Raw genomic sequence first — 20,024 nt, forward strand, 5'->3', positions numbered from 1 at the left:
TATTTAAACAAATCTTAATTCAATTATTCAGTTGGGTCTTATGACTGCTATAATTTGCAAGAAGTAAATCATTTTCCACTAAATAGGACTTGTTTTTTGTTTGTTTGTTTGTTTTTTGCTCAGCATGTGACAAAATGTAGTTCCTAGGTGTACATTCTGTAAAGTTGGTGATAGCTGTTGATCAGGTCATTGTCAGACAGCTACAGACGCATAGCAGGGGTTCTTCTCTTTGAGGTGGTGGTAACAACATCAGAGAAAACATTGTGCGTAGCACAGCAGCTCCTTGAGGTGTGGAGGGGATCGATCTCGGTTAATGTCACATGGCACAGCACCCAGAGGCAGCCGTGTGGTGCTGATGACAGTGTAAAGCCTTGCCTTTGGCGGCTACATGCTCGGTGCTGCTGAGCTGTGATTTGAAGTTCACATGCAGAGGCTGACAGACAGACAGCTCTCAGTCAGGCAGTCAGTGAGTCAGTCAGCCAATCTCTCCTCAGGGGTGGCAATATATCTGTATCTGATAAAAGTGTACAATACTGCCTAATCTCAAACATATTCACAGGGGTCTCAACACTCTGCAGGACTAATAGATGAGATCCTGACCGAAAAATACTGAGCAAACCAACCAAACTCAGTACACAAACACACTTCTCCAAAATGTAATTGGCTTCAGGAGAAAAAGTGAATGTCAAGTTCTGGAGAACCAAAACTTCTAGGGGGAATACCTGAGCAGGCTGCTTGGAAAAAAAAAAAAAAAAAAGACTCTCACAGTACACAAGCAATTCCCCTGTTCCTCCATTACCGTAATTCAGTGTCTTTTTTTCTTAAATTATGTTAGGTTTTTGTTAAACAAACTGACTAAAGTGACCAGATAACTTATCCTGATTTGTGTTCAGATTTGATCCCACATACTGGCAGCTGATAAAATAACAAAATAGACAACTTCATTTTCACTATGCCTTTGATGAATCTCAGTGGAGTTACGGAGGTGGGCTGAGCCAGCAAATGATTCAGCAGCTGACATGTCAACACAATTCCTTTTGTTTTAGTGAGATAAACAAGCTGCTTGTTTATCACCGCAGAACCCAAAACCTAAAAGAAAATCACTCTGAAAAGATGTAAAGCAAATAATATAATCAAATCCTTACATTGAGACAGTCTGATGCCAGAATTAAACGTATTGTACTTATTTGTATGAAAACATTAATTTATGGGTTGAATCCATGTTTTTGTTTACATGTGATAACAAGTAGAGCTCTACAAATAATGCTGGATGTTTACAAATCATTCATAAATGATTTTGTAAGTTTGCTCCACCTTTACATTAAATAGTGCACCTCCCTGATGCCTTTTTTTTTTTTTTTTTTTTTGCATTTCTACATGCACAAAAAAGTGCCTACGGGCCATCCTACTGCTTTAGGAGCTATCTGTTGGGAGTCCCAGTCTTACCAATCCCAACCTAACTGGTGAAGTGTGACACTGCGATCTGTGGTCGATTGGGCAATAAGAACAAAGTTGGATTTGTGGATTTTTTTGTTGTTTAAAGCTACATACCGAGAGATGTCTTCCATTCTTGTCCTTTGTGTCGCATTCTTCTTTAAATAATAAATAGACAGCATCACACTGCTATTACGTAGCTCACACATCTATAGCTATCCGGCTACCTACCAGGGAGGGTATGGTTGGTTTTGGAAGCACAACAGAGATCACAGTTTACCGAAACCAAGCACCCTGTCCAGAGCTGAAACCCCTTCACAGAAACGGGGCTTTATTTATTGCAGTATTGTAAATGTTCTAAAGATTTTGTATTCATCTGATAAAACCTGAAAATAAAATGGGATTTGTCTCTTTCGTTTATAATCAGAGAGTTTAACAGTTCTGTAACATGGTTGTGCTGGAGGATAACTGGTTCCTGGTGACTTTGCATCTTCCCAGTACTCCACCTCCCCACCCACAAATATTTTGCAGTCAATTTGCTTCTTTATTTTGCCCTCTTTTTCTGACTTATCACGTGTCCACACCTCAAAAGTATTTTCAGTAAAGTTTCAGTATTGTTGAGTCCTTCTCAAAGGCATTTTACAGGGTTTTGGTACTGGTGTTTACAACACAAAGGCTTTAACTACTTCAGGCTGCACCACTCCACACACAAATATGAATAACAGTATACCATATGACTGACTATTATTAACTGAAATAATCATACAAGTTTATGATTAAGGGATAGCTCAGAATAGTGCATATATAGTATATTCACTCAGTAAATAATGAAGTAATTCATATTAGTAACTTAAACTCTACACTCAAGCATCTCACTAGTATGATGCTAAAATAAAATGAAAACATATGTGTACCTGTGGGTTCATGGTAACCCTGGGAAAGAGCGGGCTCTGAGCACCAGCTGGATAAGACATGTTAATCTGTTACAACTGACCACAAATAAAGGCTTACCCAGGTTGTGGTACCAGGCTGAATGGAGTTTTAGACATCCACACCACTTCTAGATTTACCTTAAACATGAATTTAAATCATTTCTAAATATTTCACTTCTTAGGAAAAACATTCAACAACAGCATATTGGATAGAAAGATTTGAAAGGTGAATGAAGCACAGGAAGGTGACGGGTGCATTAATATATGTGCATGCCTACATAAAACAAAGATCCTGTGAGTGAATTACATGATTTGTGACAATAAACGATCTCAGACGTTCACAGGGGCATCACGATTGACCTATATTTTCTGTCCTGAAAAAAAAATAGGCCAGAACCCAAATTAAGGGCCAGTAGGGCTTCGGAAAGCATGTAAACGCCGTCTCCTTACAGTAATTGTGTGGTGTTAGGCAACCTAGGAGCAGTCTTGAGTGGAGAGACATAGCCTGAGGGCATAGCTGTTGACATGTAAATAGCAAGGATGGAAGCTGAAATGACAGCACAGACAGTTCGCTTGTACACGTAGTTCTGCTTCACTTGGATTTGGCCTTGGCCAAAAAAATTAAGGTCTAAAGGGCAGCAAAGTCTACATGTCAGGATACCAGTCCACACATCATGTCAATAAGTAGGTTGATTTTCTTAATTGCCGAGAAAAACACATTTCTGTCTATCCTTTTCATCATTCATCTTTTAGAGTGTTGCACATCAGTCACTCTGGCAGCAGCCCAATCAGGCCAGAATGCAACCTGAAACTCCGTCTTTTAAAGAAACTGATGCTCTTTTTTTGTCTTTACACATCCCCTGCAAGGTGGATTTGCAGAATACTCAAGATGTAATAGTCTTAGTAAATCCAGTTTTACAAAAAAAGATTAATCTATGACAGCCAGGAGACAATGTATGCATTTCTACACACAAACTTTCTTGTAAAGGCTCAGAACCGCTCACAAAAAAAAGGCACTAATATAGTTAGAAATCAGAATCAGCTTTATTTGCCAAGTATGAACACATACAAGGAATTTTTTGCTGGCAGATGTTCTCACTCTAGTGGAAGTATTAGGATAAGTAAAAAGTAATAAAAAAGAAAAGGAATAAAATAAGTAGGAAGTAATAGATAAAACAGACTCTGTATATAGTGGTGTCTACTATATACAGAGCAATACATACAAATATAAATTACAACTACAAATATCAAATCAATATACACTATATACAGAAGATGTAGTAGAGGAGTGGTATAAAATGGAACGCGTAAGTGATGAGGTGTAATTATGGATTGTGCAACTGGCTAGCAGTTTATCTGTTCAATAAAGCAACTGCAGTGGGGAAGAAGCTGTTCCGGTGCCTGTTGGTCCTGGTCTGCAGGGTTCTGAGGCGCCTACCAGATGGGAGCAGCTCAAAAAAAGTGTGCCGGGTGAGACGATTCTCCTTTATGATGCTCCCTGCCCTCCTTTGAATCCTGGAGGAGTACCGGTCCTGAATAGAGGGCAGGGGGGTTCCAATGATGAGCTCTGCAGTCCTCACAGTGAGCTGTAGTCTGGTCTGATCCTGCTTGGTGGCATCTCCAAACCAAAAGTGATGGAGGAGCATAGAACAGACTCAATGACTGCTATATAAAACTATAAAGTACATTTGCTGCTGGGCCTTCTTGAAGATGGAGCTGATGTTTTGCTCCTACTTCAGGTCCTGAGAGATGGTCGTGCCCAGGAATCTGAAGCTCTCTACAACGGACACAGTGCTACTGAGGGACTGTGAAGGGGGGCAGAACAAGGGGGTGTCACCTAAAGTCCACAATCATCTCTACTGTCTTAAGCGTGTTCAGCTCCAGATTGTTCTGACTGCACCAGACCTCCAGCTGAGCCACTTGCTGTCGATATGCAGACTCGTCACCATCCTGGATAAGACCGATGATGCTGATGTCATCTGCAAACTTCAGGGGTCCGTGGAGGTGGTGTAGAGGGAGAAGAGCAGTGGAGAGAGGACACATCCCTGGGGAGCAAGAGTGCTAATGGTCTGGGTGTCCGAGGTGAACTGCCTCAGCCTCACCTGCTGACTTCTGTCAGTAAGGAAGCTGCGAATCCACTTACATAAACATGGTTGAAAAGCTGTATGAGCTCCTGATGCTGATAAGACGTTACAGGAGATATTCAGTAGAAGAAATTTGGGCTAGTTAAAAGCGAGTCAGCTACAAATCCAGTTTAAATCCTGTCATCCTAATATGTGCCCTACATGACAGTCACAAAAGTCAACATATTTTTGAGCACAGTGTTTTTATGAAATCCAATTTGCCAGACTAGGACAGATTAACATCAGCAAAGCTACATTAAAGCAGGGCTGTACTAATCCTTTTCATTTGTGGGCTAAACTAGGCCACACTGGTATTACAAGCATAAGAACCAGCCAATCACTGTTTCCTGACTCAGAGTAACGGGTTGATATTATTGTGGGAGAGCAACTGTAAGTGTTTCCATGCGCATGCTTGTGCCATCTGCTGTGCTAAAGATAAAGTATACTCTTAAATATCACTTGTCATTTTCTGACAGGACTTTGGTTAAAAAAAAAAAGCCTTAGAATCAAGATAGCACTTTTTGGAAACTATCTTCAACTGTACCAAATCATGCCCTTTGCTTTTGTTTCTATCTTTCAAAAAGGAATTAAGATCTACAACTTAAGAGTCATAAGAGAATAATTTTTTTGTTATCAAGTAATGATGCATACCACATGCAGACAGACACACAAATTAAAAAACATAAACAGGCTGCAAATGGGTATAATGTGATGAAACTCTTCTGCATTAATCAAAAAATCTCTCATTTTAAATTATTGATCGGGTCCCTACTTTTCCCCACTCTTTTTTTGCTGTGGAAAGGGGAAGTCTAAAAATAACCTGCCAGTGTCAGTGCCTAGAAGACTTTCCATGTTCCCCCAGTCTGGCAGCATTAGTGAATTCAGATGAGCCTCCTGCAGCTCTCGGTTCATGCATAGCCTCACACCCATGCTGCTGTGCATACTTATACACAGTCATACAGGTACAACACACACAGTCTACACTTTAACATGTATCTGCTATCACAAAAAAAAAACACTTTGCCCCTGGAGTTTCAGTGCTGCCTAAGTGAGTGGGAAAAGCTCATCCAGCAACCTTCTCTGTATCTCACCTCTCAGTTTATCTGCCATCATAAGCATATTCTCTGCCTCCATTCCTCTCTCCTCTCATTTTGCCCCACTTCTTTATTTTTTGACCAATAACACTTTCCACTTTGCAGACACGACTGACGCATCCACTTGCAGCTAAGATGAAGTAGGTGTGTGTGTGCTGCAAATAGGCCAAAGTGTAACAAGGTCATATGACACCACCTGAAAAGTCGCAGTTTCCTCTTTCTACTGTCCTTTCAAGACCAATCGCTTCCTGTCATAACTTGTTAAAACCAAAAAGGAGAAAAAGGTCCAATAACTTCTTTGTGTTTGTGCAACCAATGACGTGACTGCAAAGGCAGAAACAATGTGAAAAAGCTGGACAGTGAGTGAACACAGGACTACAAAGGCCTTTTGTGCTTTGGTCAATAAACATACTAGTACCCACAAACATCCAGCTTTAAGGTGCAATTTGTCAAATTTATCAGCTTCTGCTCTGGTGCTGCGCTAGAGAACACGGTAGTGAACACAGCTCACTTTTTCTATATCTCACATGAAGGCTCAGAAACTGACAGCAATGGCATGCAGATAATAAAATGAAAAAAAGGGATTTTTCCAAACTGACTGCACAGCTGGCAGCTCATTCTTAGCCCTGCTGATGTCCAAGGTCCAAACAAATATAATAAAACAGTCTAACATATTCAGAAAGTTATGATTATCAAAAAATGTGGTCCAATACAGCCTGTTTGGTAATGCCATCCCCTCTTGTTGTTATATTACAGACTTATCCCCTGGGAGGTATGGTAGTTACTGAACCAGCAATGAAGACAACATAGCGCCCTAAGCACTCAGGGTAAATATGCTACTACTGGCAATGGAAATGGATTTAATTGGCTTGTTTTAGTGTGTGTACCCACAACACATTCACATACTTCTATAAAATGACACGAGGAATGAAATGTTGATCTTTATATGTAAAAAGAAAAAAAAAAAACAAAGGTGAGCACTAATTCAAAATAAAGAGAGTTATCTGCACTACTTCTAAATAAATCATTAAGATAATAAACTTTTACTCTTAGCAATGAAGAAAGCGCAATTAAACCAAGCAAAAACTGTTATGTTCAATATATAATCTGAAATAAAAACAAACCAATCTCTTTTGAAACAGAAAACAGTGCCAGAACCGAGTGAGCCAGCAGCAGGCCACTACACAGCAAATGAATGGATGAATGACAGCGAGCAGGGAGCAACAAATGACTCCAGACATCAACAGATCAAGCCACAAAAACAAAGAAGTCTGTCATCTAATGATTAAAACCAAATTACAAAGCAGTCTGCTGTTATGGCTCACAGTGAAGTGTACACATGAAACATGAGCGTACATCATGCATTCATATGAATATTAAATATTCTTATCAATAGTTTGAAATGGTGTAGTTGGATGGGATATAACTGGAACTCAATTTACTGTGGATATCCATTCATCTGTTACCACTGGTAATCCAGAGCTAAAAAAATATCTCATCTTTATTTCAACAAGTAAAAAAAAAAAAAAAAAAAATGTAAAAAGAAGTTCACCAGTCAAACCAAATCAAATCAAACAAACCAACTTCTTTACTGAATGCAGTGAAAAAATGTTAGCTAAAACCTAAACATAAAGCCAAAAGTCAAAGAGCATATACACACTTGATTTAAACATAAAGTAGGTGATCATTTTTCACTAGAACCCATTACAATAACAGGTAAGTTCAAAGATTTCTTCAATTCTGTAGAAAGGAAACTGATTCAAAATTTCAAAAAGACTTGTATGATATCAAAGCCAGTCTAGCAAAGTCACAAGGGTGAGACAAAAGAGAAAGGCAGAGGGGTTTTGAGATAAACAAAGTGTGAGACCCTGGGGTCCTCTCAGGAGTGTGAGTGGAGGAGTGGGGCCTCTCTAATGACCAATCAACACTCCTCTTGCTGCCATGGCATCTGCTAATACTCCAACGGACCTCACATCTGAGTGTGAGCCCACCATGATCTCAACAAACAAGTGGTATCCAATCAGACTTCAGAACCAACAATGATTGGGTCAAGGAGCAATTCTGATGTTTTGCAGAATGTCACTGTTATTTTCAACCTGTTTTAAAAGTTCTGATACACAGGAGTTTTGTTCCAAGAATAAAAGGGTAGAAAAGGAAAGGGGTTGAAAAGCCAAAGGATTAAAAAAAAATTGAACATCACAGTACAGCTTGAGGGGGCTACAGCTGAGAAGGGAGTAGGTTGATAAACTACAAAAGGTGACAGTGAAACCTCTGGGTCTCGCAGGATGTGGAGCAAAAAGCATCTTTCATAATTGGACAAAGTAACGCCGGACCACGTGAATCAACAAGCGGTACATGTCTCTTCTTTTTTGTATTAGCGTTTATATTTTAACTGTTAACCTCCTGCTGCATGAAGTGAGAAGCCAAAAGCAGACAATCAACCTGTCACTTATCTCAGAAAAAAACAAGACACATGCTCAAAGGCGTACAACGGAGAGGCACAAACATGACACAGAAACAAAATAACAAAATGTGCTTTCATCACTCGTCTAAGGGGAGATGATATCTTATATTGTACAGATTTTGAAGAATGTCTATCATACCTCCAGGAAAAACATCACATTCACTCATTCATGCATACTGACAATCTAGTGCTTACAGCTCACCTGACCTGAAAGTCTGAATGTTGTAGAAATGCATAAAGGGAAAAGTTGGAGCATAAAACCAAATCAAAAGGAGTGAAATCAGGGTCGGTTTCAAATCACAACCAACCCAGTGTTGTATTACTGCTAACTAAGCTGCTGCCATTGAGGTTTATTTTAATAGTAAATTGCCTCCAAATTGCAGCACGAATATTGCCATAAAAGTGATATGCTGATCTATTAAGTTTTATTGCTTTGTTAGTGGGTACAATCTGGCTGGAGGGAGCGAGCGAGGACAGGTAGCATCTGTCCCCACCTACTGCCTTGGCAGCATTAGCGTCATCTGCTAGCTTTGGCAGCATCTTGGAAGCACATCAATATGGCTTTATGTAGCCAGGGCTGCTAGTAGCTAGCATGCCAGTCACGCTCTCAGGCAACGCTTGCTCACAGCCTGAGCATCCACAGAGCACTGAGCCAACAGAGCTAAGCGGAACTGAGCGCAGGCTGAACAGGGAGGCCAGGTCTCCATGGACCTGCATGGGAAAAAGGGCCAGTGTCTGTCATCTATCCACACATCCATGGTCAGAAGTGTGGGGGCCAAGTCCAGATATAAACACGGCTTTATTTTCTTCTTCTTTTCTTTTGTTTTTTATTTTATTTTTAACCACAGAAGCACTTGTGTTGTGAAATTTTGACACTTTATAAGATTACTTGCATTCATTTTTATGGATTCTACAAGGATATTTCCTGCTGAAGCAGGTTTGAAAATATTATTTTAGATCCATTGTACTTGTGTACAGCAAATATTACAATCAAATCTTCAGAGCAGTAGACTACCTCCACCTCTGATGCTACCCTGTGTCTGCCAAAAGACAGAAAAAAACTGCACATGGGAATAATGATTGGGAGCTTGTCCAACAGGAATACACTTCAAAACACTGGCACAGTTAATCATACTGAATAACACGCTTTTAGCTCCACAGTTACAAATGAAGAATATTTTCCTTAACCACAGCAGAACATAAAGTTGATCTGGAGGCCTCTGATTGACACTTGCTTTTATAAGACATGCATCAACAGCAAAGGTCATTATCAATGGTGTAAAGCTCATGTAATTCAGAGTGACTGCATGATTGTGTTGGCTAAACATCACAGATACTTACAGTCATAAGTTTACTGTGGGAACTCCATACAGACAAAAAACAGAGAGAAGCAAAGAACAGATTTTAAACTGTTAGAGCAACTTTGTTAGTGGACAATGTACCATAATGATGACAAAACAATCAGTTAACTGTTTGAGAGTTATAAAAATATTCAACTATATGCCACAGTTATGGTATGAAACTATAAATATAAATAAACTGCTGTCAGTCAAAACTATTAGATTTTAAAAAGCAGAAATTTTGATGATTAAGGTTGTGTAATGGTCAAACTCTGCATGGATCAAGTAACTTTTTCAACACTGTTCCTGCTGTTACAAAATTGCTGCATTACTAGTTCAGAGAGTGGCGACTAATGGTGTGCATGGCAAAATATTTCACCTTTAATACAGGTCGGACAACTGAAACCTTTCTGTGGTGTGAAACCACATTTCTATTTTGAAAAACTTTTGATTAATCATAATTCAAAGCATGCAGCGGGTATTTACTGACTGTTCAATAGCTTCCAACAGAAATGCTAAGTTAACCACTTAAATGTCAACTTACTAACGTCTGTGACATTAAAATAAAACAAAAAACCTATCTAATCAGAAAAAAAGAAGTTATCAAGCTCAACATGAAAGACCCTAATAAAATGCAGGTGAACTGCAGGCCTGCCTGTAAATATGTGGGTGTTGTTTGTCTGCTAACTACTAAAGATGTGAAATCTGGTTAACACAGGAAGTTTAGGCGTACTGGCCGTCTTTAAGGGGCTGAGCTATTTTTGTCTGACTTTAGCACAGGTACTCAAACTTCCATTTAATCATGACTAATACTAACAAAGAAACTAGTCTTCATGCTAAATTAATATCAGTTCAAGATGCACACGGATCTCCCTTAAAACCTCCAGGACCAGGATGTGGTGAGAGTGGCAAAACAATGGTGCAGCATCAGCAAAACGTTGCACACAGCAAGCTTTCCATTCACTTAAAGAGGGCATCTCTTCAGTTGTTTAAAAGCTTTTCAGGGCAAACTAAACTGCTGGTACAGGCTGTTCACAGCAACTGAAAAGCAGCCAAAAATCAGGCTAAAATTAAACTTGTATTCCCTGAACTGCAAAGAGGAGATGTGAGAATTACAAGCAAGCTTCCACCACTTCTCCAAATGCTAAAATGTTCCACATTATGTTGCCATGACAATTTAATTATAATCTATCTCGGTTGGACTATCGTTTGTTTGCCTCTATGAAGTAGTGGGAAGACAATGTGTGAGTGTAAAGTGGTACTTTTTGGAAAAGAACCTAATGTCTGACAGCATAAAAAATGGTTCTTTTGAGTAATTGTGTGATGGTTTCACAGCATGGCCAAAATCTGTCAGTTATGACTCATGACATTAACCCATTAGGCTCACAATCTAAGCTGAGCACAGTATTGAGGGAAAGGCAAATGGAACTATTAAACTAATCATATTCTAGGACTTATATACATACATATACACAATCCGTTCATTTTACAGTTCTAAAATAAAAATTATAATAATAATAAAAAAAAATACATTTGTTTCACGCAGACTTTTGCCGAAGTCAAGTCAAAGAAAAGGAAATGGATCAGGTTCAGAGAGAAGTGACTCATTCCTCATTGGAGTAAATGAAACTGCTTCTTTTCTACAACAGTCCACCACAATTTTAAGGCCTTACTGATGTAAAAAAAAGAATGTATACTCTTCTAATTCAAAGGCTTGATGTGTCAACACCCAGTTTAAAAAAAACTGTTTATTACCAGGTGTTAAAATAAGTTAAATACAGACAGAGCTGATCAAGAACACATAACATATGACACCATACCACTATTTATTCGACAAAAACTGAGCCAAAAGCAGAGGCGATGTGTAAAAAATTAAGTACACCCACGCTGCTTCCATAGGAATTAAGAGGGTAAGTAGCAGCCAGTCGCTGTTAATCAAATGTACTTGATCATTAGCATGTGTGCATATAAAGGTTTGCCAGAAGACAGCCACTTCTCTTTGTCTAAAGCACAACTTAGGTTTGCAAAGGTAAATCTTTATCAACTAAAAACTTGTAGGACAAAGCCCTTCAGAAAGACAAGACCAAAGGGGAGATATTATATGGTGCAAATCAACACAAACACCTTCTACCAACTGTGGCGGTGGATGGATGATTATGCGGACTGTTTTGCATGCAATAGCTAAGTTAACCACTAACTGTTCTCCATACCAAAGTACTTTCAGAGTCAAATGTGAAGCCCGTTGTCCACCAACTAAAGCTTAGAGAAACCAGGTCATGCATCAGGGCAATGATCCCAAACAGATCACCAAATGTACCACAGAACTGCTTTAAGAGGAGAATGAAGGTGCTGCATTGGTTCAGTTAAAGTCCAGAACTTTAACTGACTGAAATGCTCTTTGGAAAGGTGCAAGTATAATAATGCACGCAGACCTCAAAGAAGTGAAGCAATGCTTTAAAGAAGAATGGGCCAAAATGTCTGCACAATGATGCGAGAGACTGACAACGTCATGCAGAATATAATCACTTCAAGTTATTACTACTAAAGGGGATTCAACAAACTAGTGAAGCACTGAGTATACTTTGTTTTTAATGTAAAAAGCCTCTATATCCATAGTATTAACTCTAGTCACTGGACAAAAACTTGCAGAAGTGGCAAAAAAAAAAAAATATCTATAAACATTATCTGATTAAAAAGGATGTCTTGTTCAAAAAGTCACTTTGAGACGGCAATGTCTTGAATATTTCAGGAAGCATTCATCCAAGTTTGCTTAGTTTTCCCATATACTGCTTCTGTATTTTAATAAAAATGAATAATGACAGTGTCATAAGTCATGTGTTGTTGAGGTTGCATTTAACTCATTTAATACCTGGTAAGGACCAGACAACTTTTTATCATATATGTAAAGCCTTAGAACTAAAAGAGTTTTCATGTTTTCCCCCCATATGACGGAAATATAACAACATATAAGAGATGATAGCAGCTTCTTCATCTATTTTGATAAAATGACTGAGCTGAATGTGTACGTTCCACTTGACCCGAGGTGTTCAAATTTTGCTCTGCAGCTTTGCTCCAGGGAACAGGAGTCCGGATATGAGTCTGACCCTGGATCATACATGAAGGAAGTCAGTTATTACTGTGCAAGCCAGGGGTTTATGAGTTTGGTTTAAAATCCAATATGAGAACTACATCCAAGGACAACTTTCAGTCTACCCCAGTCAGCTCAGCAGCTGCACAAGTGAACCGTCCAATAACACCTCTTTAAAGTCAGCACTGAGACAGGCAAAATAAGACAGCTGGTGTAATATGCAATGAAAATATTTTTACATGATATTTGACTTATGAGTGACACTGGATATTGATGTGAAGTTTAAGTTACTTTATTTCCCATATTCCTGAAAGCTTTAATGCAATGTTGTTCTTCATTAGCCACAGTTATTTCCCAGAACAGAGCTCCCCACCACTGCAAACAAGACATCAATTAATGCAACTTGCTGACCCGAGCATGGTTTCACTAAAAACAATCCCTGTGGGTTAACGGTTGCAAGAAAAATGCCCACAGCGGTGAACTTATGGTCAGGCAAATCTGTCAAATAAATGAACACTTTATACTTTATAACTCTAACTTGCAAGATCTTAAAGAATTTAACTTCTCTGACACTGAAAAATTCCTGATGAACCTTTCTTCCCCTTAGCAGCAATAATGAGAACTCTCAACGTCCAAGACTGGCTCGGTCATGTAGTGAAGTTATGTGACGCTTGGAGACTTACTTTAAATAATGTGCAAGTGCATTTAGCAACTGCTACAATGTTAAATGGCACCCTGGCTGCACACCATAATTACAGACCGGGGCAAAACAATCATTTTGCAAACATAGAATTCCCAAAAAAAAAAAGAAAAAACTGCCAGACACACATGAACATCTTAATCACAATGGGGTATTTTGGGGTCACAAACTGTTTTTTTTTCACATTTTTAATTAATATATTAACTTTTTAGTACATAAATGAATGTAAATAAAAAATCCTCCAAATCCAAGAGCACCAGCTACCATTGTCACCTGGTCAACAGCCAAATTACAAAGATATCAACTCATTTTTCAAATGCTGGGAACAAATTATGTCTGGATTTCTACTTTATCATGAATAACCAGTTATTACAACCACTGATCATTAGCTCAATGCTTATTAACATAGCATTAACACATTTAAAAATACCCTAAAACGATTATGTTTTATTGAGAATTAGAGCTTCATTTAGCATTGTGCCAAATAATTATTTTATTATTCAGATGTATGAAAAGTCATGAAAGGGGAAAAACACCTGCCTAAATTCCCCAGAACCAAGAATGATTTATCTAAATTTAAATTAAAATCCTTGTGAAATCATTTCAATTATCAATATCAGCAAAAATATCATTTAGTTTAATTTCAGAGGTTTTTCATTTCCAAAAAAACACCAATAAAGCAATACTAAAATAATAAATTACAAGCAAATGTCCTGCATGAAAAAACATATCCATAGTAGCAGCAAACTGTAGTTTCATTAAGTTAATAATAGAAAAGCATAAATGTTTGAGTAACTGTAGTCGCAGATATAAACACAAGGATTCATCTAAATGATTGTTTGATGACTCATCTGACACATTAATTTGTTTGTGTTTTAAAAACCCTTTATTTGATTATGAAATCTTTATAAATGTTTTGTAAATTTACAGCTAGTTTTATCATTTTGAAAATAGGTAGTTACTTGCGTTAAGTGAAAATTAGTAGAGTGGAAAGTGCAATAGTTCCCCCTGAAATGCAATGTTGAGTTGAAGCATGGAAATAATACAGTAAAGTATCTCAAATGTTTTTTGGTTATTTCCTGCTTTGTGTAAAATAAGAATCAGATGATAATATTTAATGAAAGTTATTTGTTTTCTGATGTTTAAATATGAATAAAAGCCTGTTTTATTGCTAGTTTTATGAGCTGAGCATGCCAGCCAAAGCATGCATATCCAAGCCGAATAAACTTTGTGTCTTGCCTTAAACGTGTACACCAAGCAGACTACACACAGCCTAAATATCATCCATGTAATCAATGACATCACCTACCCTCATTTTCAGATGCTGGACAAGCCACCTGTACCACCACATCAAATGTTCTTTCTGGTTTCTCCCTGAAAAGAATCAGACAGTGTTAACTCAAAGGAAAATGACTGCTGACACTGTAACACAATCACAGACTACAAGTGTGCATTCAGCACGAGCCAAACATAACAGCGGTCCTGTTACAAGTCCACTGCATATGAGCTCTCATAGATAAATGGGTTCTTTGATCTGTTGTCCCACTTTACAAAAGTCATATAGCCAATAGCAGGAGATTTCAATGTCAGCAGTTTGGTTTAAGGGTGGAAGCGCTTTGGTCTACATGGGAGAAGAAGAAATTCTCTTATCTGAACACAACGTTATCTGGATTAACAGGTCACAGAACATCAGGTTGCTCCGTGTCCACGTTACCTATAAAGCTGTGTTTGGCTGTCGGTGCTGCTAATTGGTGGTCAGCAAGTAGCCTAACCCAAAGCTGTCGATCCAGCTGGCCTGGTTGTTAAATCCACAGCTGAAGATGGCTCAAATTACGCCACACATTCCTCCGCATTTCACATGCGGCTCCGAGTCAACGCTACATGCCTGAACCACACGTTAGCAGTTAGCTCGACAGTTGTACGTAAAGAGGGGGGAAAGCATGAATGGGGAATACAAAACTCAGAGGTCTTACTTTATCCTGCTGTCCATGGTTTAGTTACAACATCGCGACAGCTCCCTGCTGTCGGCGGCTCTGCTGCTTTGAGGTCTGTAGGAGAATTTTTCCACCTCGTCCTTCCTCAGTCTCAGTCGTCACGTCTTCTGTCTTTATCTGATACCGATCGAAAGCTGCCACGACCACATGCCTGGAGGTGGGAGAGCGTAGTAGTTTGCGCCGTATTTCCTGCTGTTAGTGTGGCCTAAATCCCCAGTTCATCACCACTGTGACTATTTCCCACAACAAACACCACTCCAGGAAGTGCTGTCAAAGATTTGGTGACGTCAGCGCGTCAGATGAGCACCTTGCTGCTGCCGCTGCTGCCCGCGAGCGTCCAGCTTCCAATGAGTAAGAAGAAGAAGCATGTTGCACACCGCAGACCCGAACCGTCTGATTCATGCTTCTGCTTAAAAGGTGTTTTCCTGTGACGCTGCATCATTAGTTCAATAATTGTGGCCTTTAGCGGTGGTTCCCATACTGTGCACCCGCACAGTGAAGGAATTTCAACTGAGCAGCACTTTTCTTCAAGCCCTGCACTCCAAGCACAAAACTGACGTTAACTTTATTTCTCACGTACTGCTACCTCACTTCATTCCAGACTATTTTTATTTCTTAGCTTTACTGCTGACTCTACAAATCTTGAATTTTGAAAATGAAGGGGGGAAAGGACATTAACTGGTGGTGATTGTTAAAACCTGTATGATGATCTAATAAACTGTTCATGCACATTTTTCATACATGAAACCTGTGAAACAAAAACAAAGTTAACTGAGCAAAAACTGAACAAAATGTATATTTAATATGTTTTCCCTAATGTAAAAAAATGCCTAAACTTTACAGAGCTAGCATTTTAAAAAGGCTTTTATATTAATTAAAATTGATCATTTGGTCGTTTTGAAAGTTGACGGGTTAAAAACCAAATAATATCAGAATGGCTAAATATTCCTTTTTATGTAAATAGTCCTTTTTTTTTCATCCTGACATGATAGGTGAGCTTGTTTTCTATTATATATTATTATATTATTATATTATTTCTATTTCTCTGATACATTGCACACAAATGTAATTTTGTATATATATATATATATATATATATATATATATATATATTGTTATAAGATTTATTATCATAGGGTCAAGTATCAGTCCTGGTTCTGCTGGATCCCAGTGCTGTGTTTGATATTGTAGATCACAGAATCCTGTTGTACAAGCTGGAAAATGGGGTTGGACTTTCTGGAGCGGCCTTTAACTGGTTCAGGTCCTATTTAGAAGGCCAGAGTTACTTTTTTAGGATCGACAGCTGTTAGTCTAAATGACTAGCCATGACTTGCGGCGTTCCCCAGGTATCAGTCTTGAACCTCTTCTGTTCAACTTGTGACCCTTTGGGTCATATATTATAGAACTTTAACATTAATCATCACAATTATGCAGATGATACACAACTATATGTGTCCTTGTCACCAGATGACTGCAGCCCAGTAGACTTACAGCGTCTGGAGCAAATAAACACCTGGATGAGAGAGGATTTTCTACAATTAAATGAAGACAAAAACTGAGATTATTGTTTGGTAGCAAAGAGAAGAGGGTCAGCATTAGTTAACATCTAGAGACCAAGTTTGTAACCTTGGAGTGTTGATAGACTCAGATTGGACTTTCAGGAGCCACATCAAAGCTGTCACTAAGAAGCTTTTTACCAGCTCAGAAACATCAACAGAATTAAAAGTTTAGTCTCCCAAAAAGACCAGGAGAAACTCATCCATGCATTCATCTCCAGTAGGTTGGATTACCGTAATGGCCTTTTAACAGGACTTCCTAAAAAGAGCAATAATCATGTGCAGCTCATCCAGAACGCTGCTGCTAGAGTTTTAACCAGGACTAAGAGATCTGAACACATCACACCAGTTTTAAAATCTTTACACTGACTTCCAGTCAGTCACAGAATAGATTTAAAACCCCTTCTGATCATTTTTACAAATCCCAGAATGGTTTAGGCCCAGAAAACATCTCTGATATGTTCAGAGAATATAAACCCACTAGAACCAGATCCAAAGACTCTGGTCAACTAATCCAGACCAGAGTCCAGACTAAACACGGAGAAGCAGCATTTAGCTGTTATGCTACAAACAAGAGGAACAAACTGCCAGTGAAGATTAAACTTTTACCAAATGTAGATACTTTTAAATACAGATTAAAAACATTTATTTTCTCATGTGCCTATGCATGAAATCTGAACCGTAACTTTTTAACTTATCTTGCTTTTAGTAAGTTTAATTTTGTTCATGGTTTTATGATGACTTTATCATAATCATTTTTATTTTTGCTATTTGTTGCTGCCTTTTACTCCTTTTTAATGCTTTATTTGCATCATCTGTAGTGCTTTTAATGTTTTATGTAAAGCACTTTTAATTGTCTTGTACATGAAATGTGCTATACAAATCAACTTTCCTTGCCTATTGTCTATGAACATTTGGTATGTGAAATTTTAGAGCATGCACTTAAGTGGTTAATTAATAATATTAATCTAAATTAAATAAGGTATATTCAAAACAGTAAACAATTTTTTTTTTAACTTAAAGTCTATTATTTCACTTAAGTAGCTGTGTGATAAGCTGCCTCCTGGTCAAAAAATAAATAAATAAATAACTTGCCACCTTGATTTAACTAAGCAAATTGGTACAAGCCTCCTATTGGATTATTACTGTGTGGGCAATTATCTTTCAGCTGACAAGAAGTTACTTAACCCCAACTGATGCAATGAGTAGCAAGAGAGGCAGATGAAGTGGTGCAGCCATTATGCACAGCGCCTACTGTGCCAGCCTGTGGAGGCAGTGCTATGATCTGGGGCTGCTGCACTTGTTCAGGTCTTCGTTCAGTTATGTGCAACAGAATGAGGTCAGCTGACTACCTGAATATACTGAATGACCAGGTTATTCCATTAATGGATTCTTTCTTTCATGATGGCACAGCCATATGTACTAATGCTGGTATCTAAATGATTCTCTGCTTGTTTGTTTGTTTTGTTTGTTTGTTTGTTTGTTTTTTAGCTATTTGGTTTAATGTTTGTCACTTAAAGTCAAAGTTTTCATCTATTTTGAAATACCCTATCAAATATAGATAACTAAACAATGAACAATGAAAGCATACAGATTAAACTAATTTGGAGCTATATAACAATCATATTTAGCTTATTCCCTGCACTGAGTGTAGAAATTAGAAGATGGCAGGCATTTTTATTTAACTGAAATAAGTAGAATTGGTAAATATTAACAAAATGTGATGTCAGGATATGTTCCCATAAGAGCACAATAAAGCTGGCTTACTCATCTGCAAAGCAAGAAAATAGCTCCAAAACTCAGATATCAAGGCACAGCAAGCCCAGAATTACAATGCTCCCTGCTTTTAGTCACATTTTCAGCCCTAAACTCTTATTCATCCTCATAACCTCAAGACCTATAAGGTTTTCCAGCAAGATCTTGTTTTGCAGATCAATTCTGGTAGTATACTTTTGAACAGAGATGTTACCACAAAGTGGACCTCAAATTCCTGGTAGTCTCACTTCAGAACAGGAAAAATTCTGGTTCACGTTCCCTCAGCATTTGAGCCTTCAAATGCTGTGTGGATTTGAAGGCTGGAGGGTACTGCACATTAGATTAGCCTTAAGCTCCCACTTGAGCAAGGTACTTTACCATGGAGTGGTAAACCCAGTAACATTTTAGTAGTGGTAAAGAAAAATAAAAATGAAAAAAATGTTTGGCTGTCAGATTAATCTGAGCAGAAAAAAGAATCAAAGAGCAGTATTTACCCGTCCCTCATTACCACCGAGGTGTTCTTTGGCAAAGCCTTTTACCCTCAACAGCTAAATTGCTTAGTGGGAAAAAGATCCAACACAGGAGAAGTGTGGTCAGAGCTGGCATGATTACTCGACTTCCCACTGCATAATTACAGTGTTTCATGAGTGAACAGCGCCTACAAAGTAGCCATGTTAGACAATCGTATCCATGCGTGAACTAAATGCTGAGGTTACAGTGTGAAAGGCTTTAAAATGAATAAAACTATGCATGTACCACTGTTATATTATACTGTTTTATCTTTTGTAGTACTCTGTTTTGAACACATTTCTGAGCTATATCAGTGGTTCCCAACCTGGGGTCCAGGACACCCCAATAGGGTCCTCTAAAGAGTATAGGGGGTCCCTGAGGCTTTGACCATTAAGAGCCATTGTGATTAATGTCCATACATTGTCCCTGTTTAAAGAAATAAAAGTAAGGCTATATTTTAATTTAATTAACTTAATTTAACTTTGGCTTTATCGAAGGACAGGAATACATTATTTGTGGTGAGAATCTCAATTTTGAAAGCAAAAAACAAAGTATGGTTTCAGCACAGGGTGGGGCAGGGGGTCCATGGCTTTTAGGATATGCATGAAGAGGGTCCCCAAGGAAAAAAGGTTGGGAACCATTGAACTAGATTATTCATTTGCTTCTGAGTGGTGAATTTTACACCTTTAACAGACACATGTTCTGACTAATTACAACTATTTTGAGTTGAAACTATTTATGGTACAATATTTCAAGCCAAAGTTTAATTAGCGTGCATAAGATTATGATAACTTCCCGATGACAGAATAAATGAAATACCTGATGCTTATATGTTCATTTTGACAAAGATATTTGTCTTTATACATGTGATTACTTTTGTGACCCTCAATATGGCAGTTTTGTTTGACTTTCCTTTTAATTTTTGCATTTAATCTCAAACTAAAGCAATGTTTGTCTCTTTTGTAAATTGAAACTAATGGCTTACTCTTTACTCCTCTCCAGAGAGTCTGACTGGATCAGAGCCAGATTTCTTC

At 38.2% G+C, this 20,024-nt stretch overlaps 1 protein-coding gene across 4 annotated transcripts in view; it reads right to left on the reverse strand.

The window, feature by feature from the left end:
* dennd1b (DENN/MADD domain containing 1B) overlaps window positions 1-15,452 on the reverse strand; it is a 105,165-nt gene extending 89,713 nt beyond the window's left edge. For 2 of the 4 annotated variants that reach the window (XM_042005550.1, XM_042005549.1), the window contains exons 1-2: window positions 15,149-15,450; window positions 14,485-14,549 (exon numbers count right to left, since the gene is read on the reverse strand). In XM_042005550.1, coding sequence (XP_041861484.1) covers window positions 14,485-14,549; window positions 15,149-15,165 — 82 coding nt within the window. In that variant the 5' untranslated portion in view covers window positions 15,166-15,450. Of the gene's footprint in view, window positions 1-14,484; window positions 14,550-15,148 lie in introns of all 4 variants that reach the window. The other 2 variants (XM_042005548.1, XM_042005551.1) reach the window with 2 other exon arrangements.
* Window positions 15,453-20,024: the final 4,572 nt, after the last annotated feature.

This window comes from Melanotaenia boesemani, chromosome 14 (assembly GCF_017639745.1).
Source record: "Melanotaenia boesemani isolate fMelBoe1 chromosome 14, fMelBoe1.pri, whole genome shotgun sequence".
NCBI lineage: Eukaryota > Metazoa > Chordata > Actinopteri > Atheriniformes > Melanotaeniidae > Melanotaenia > Melanotaenia boesemani.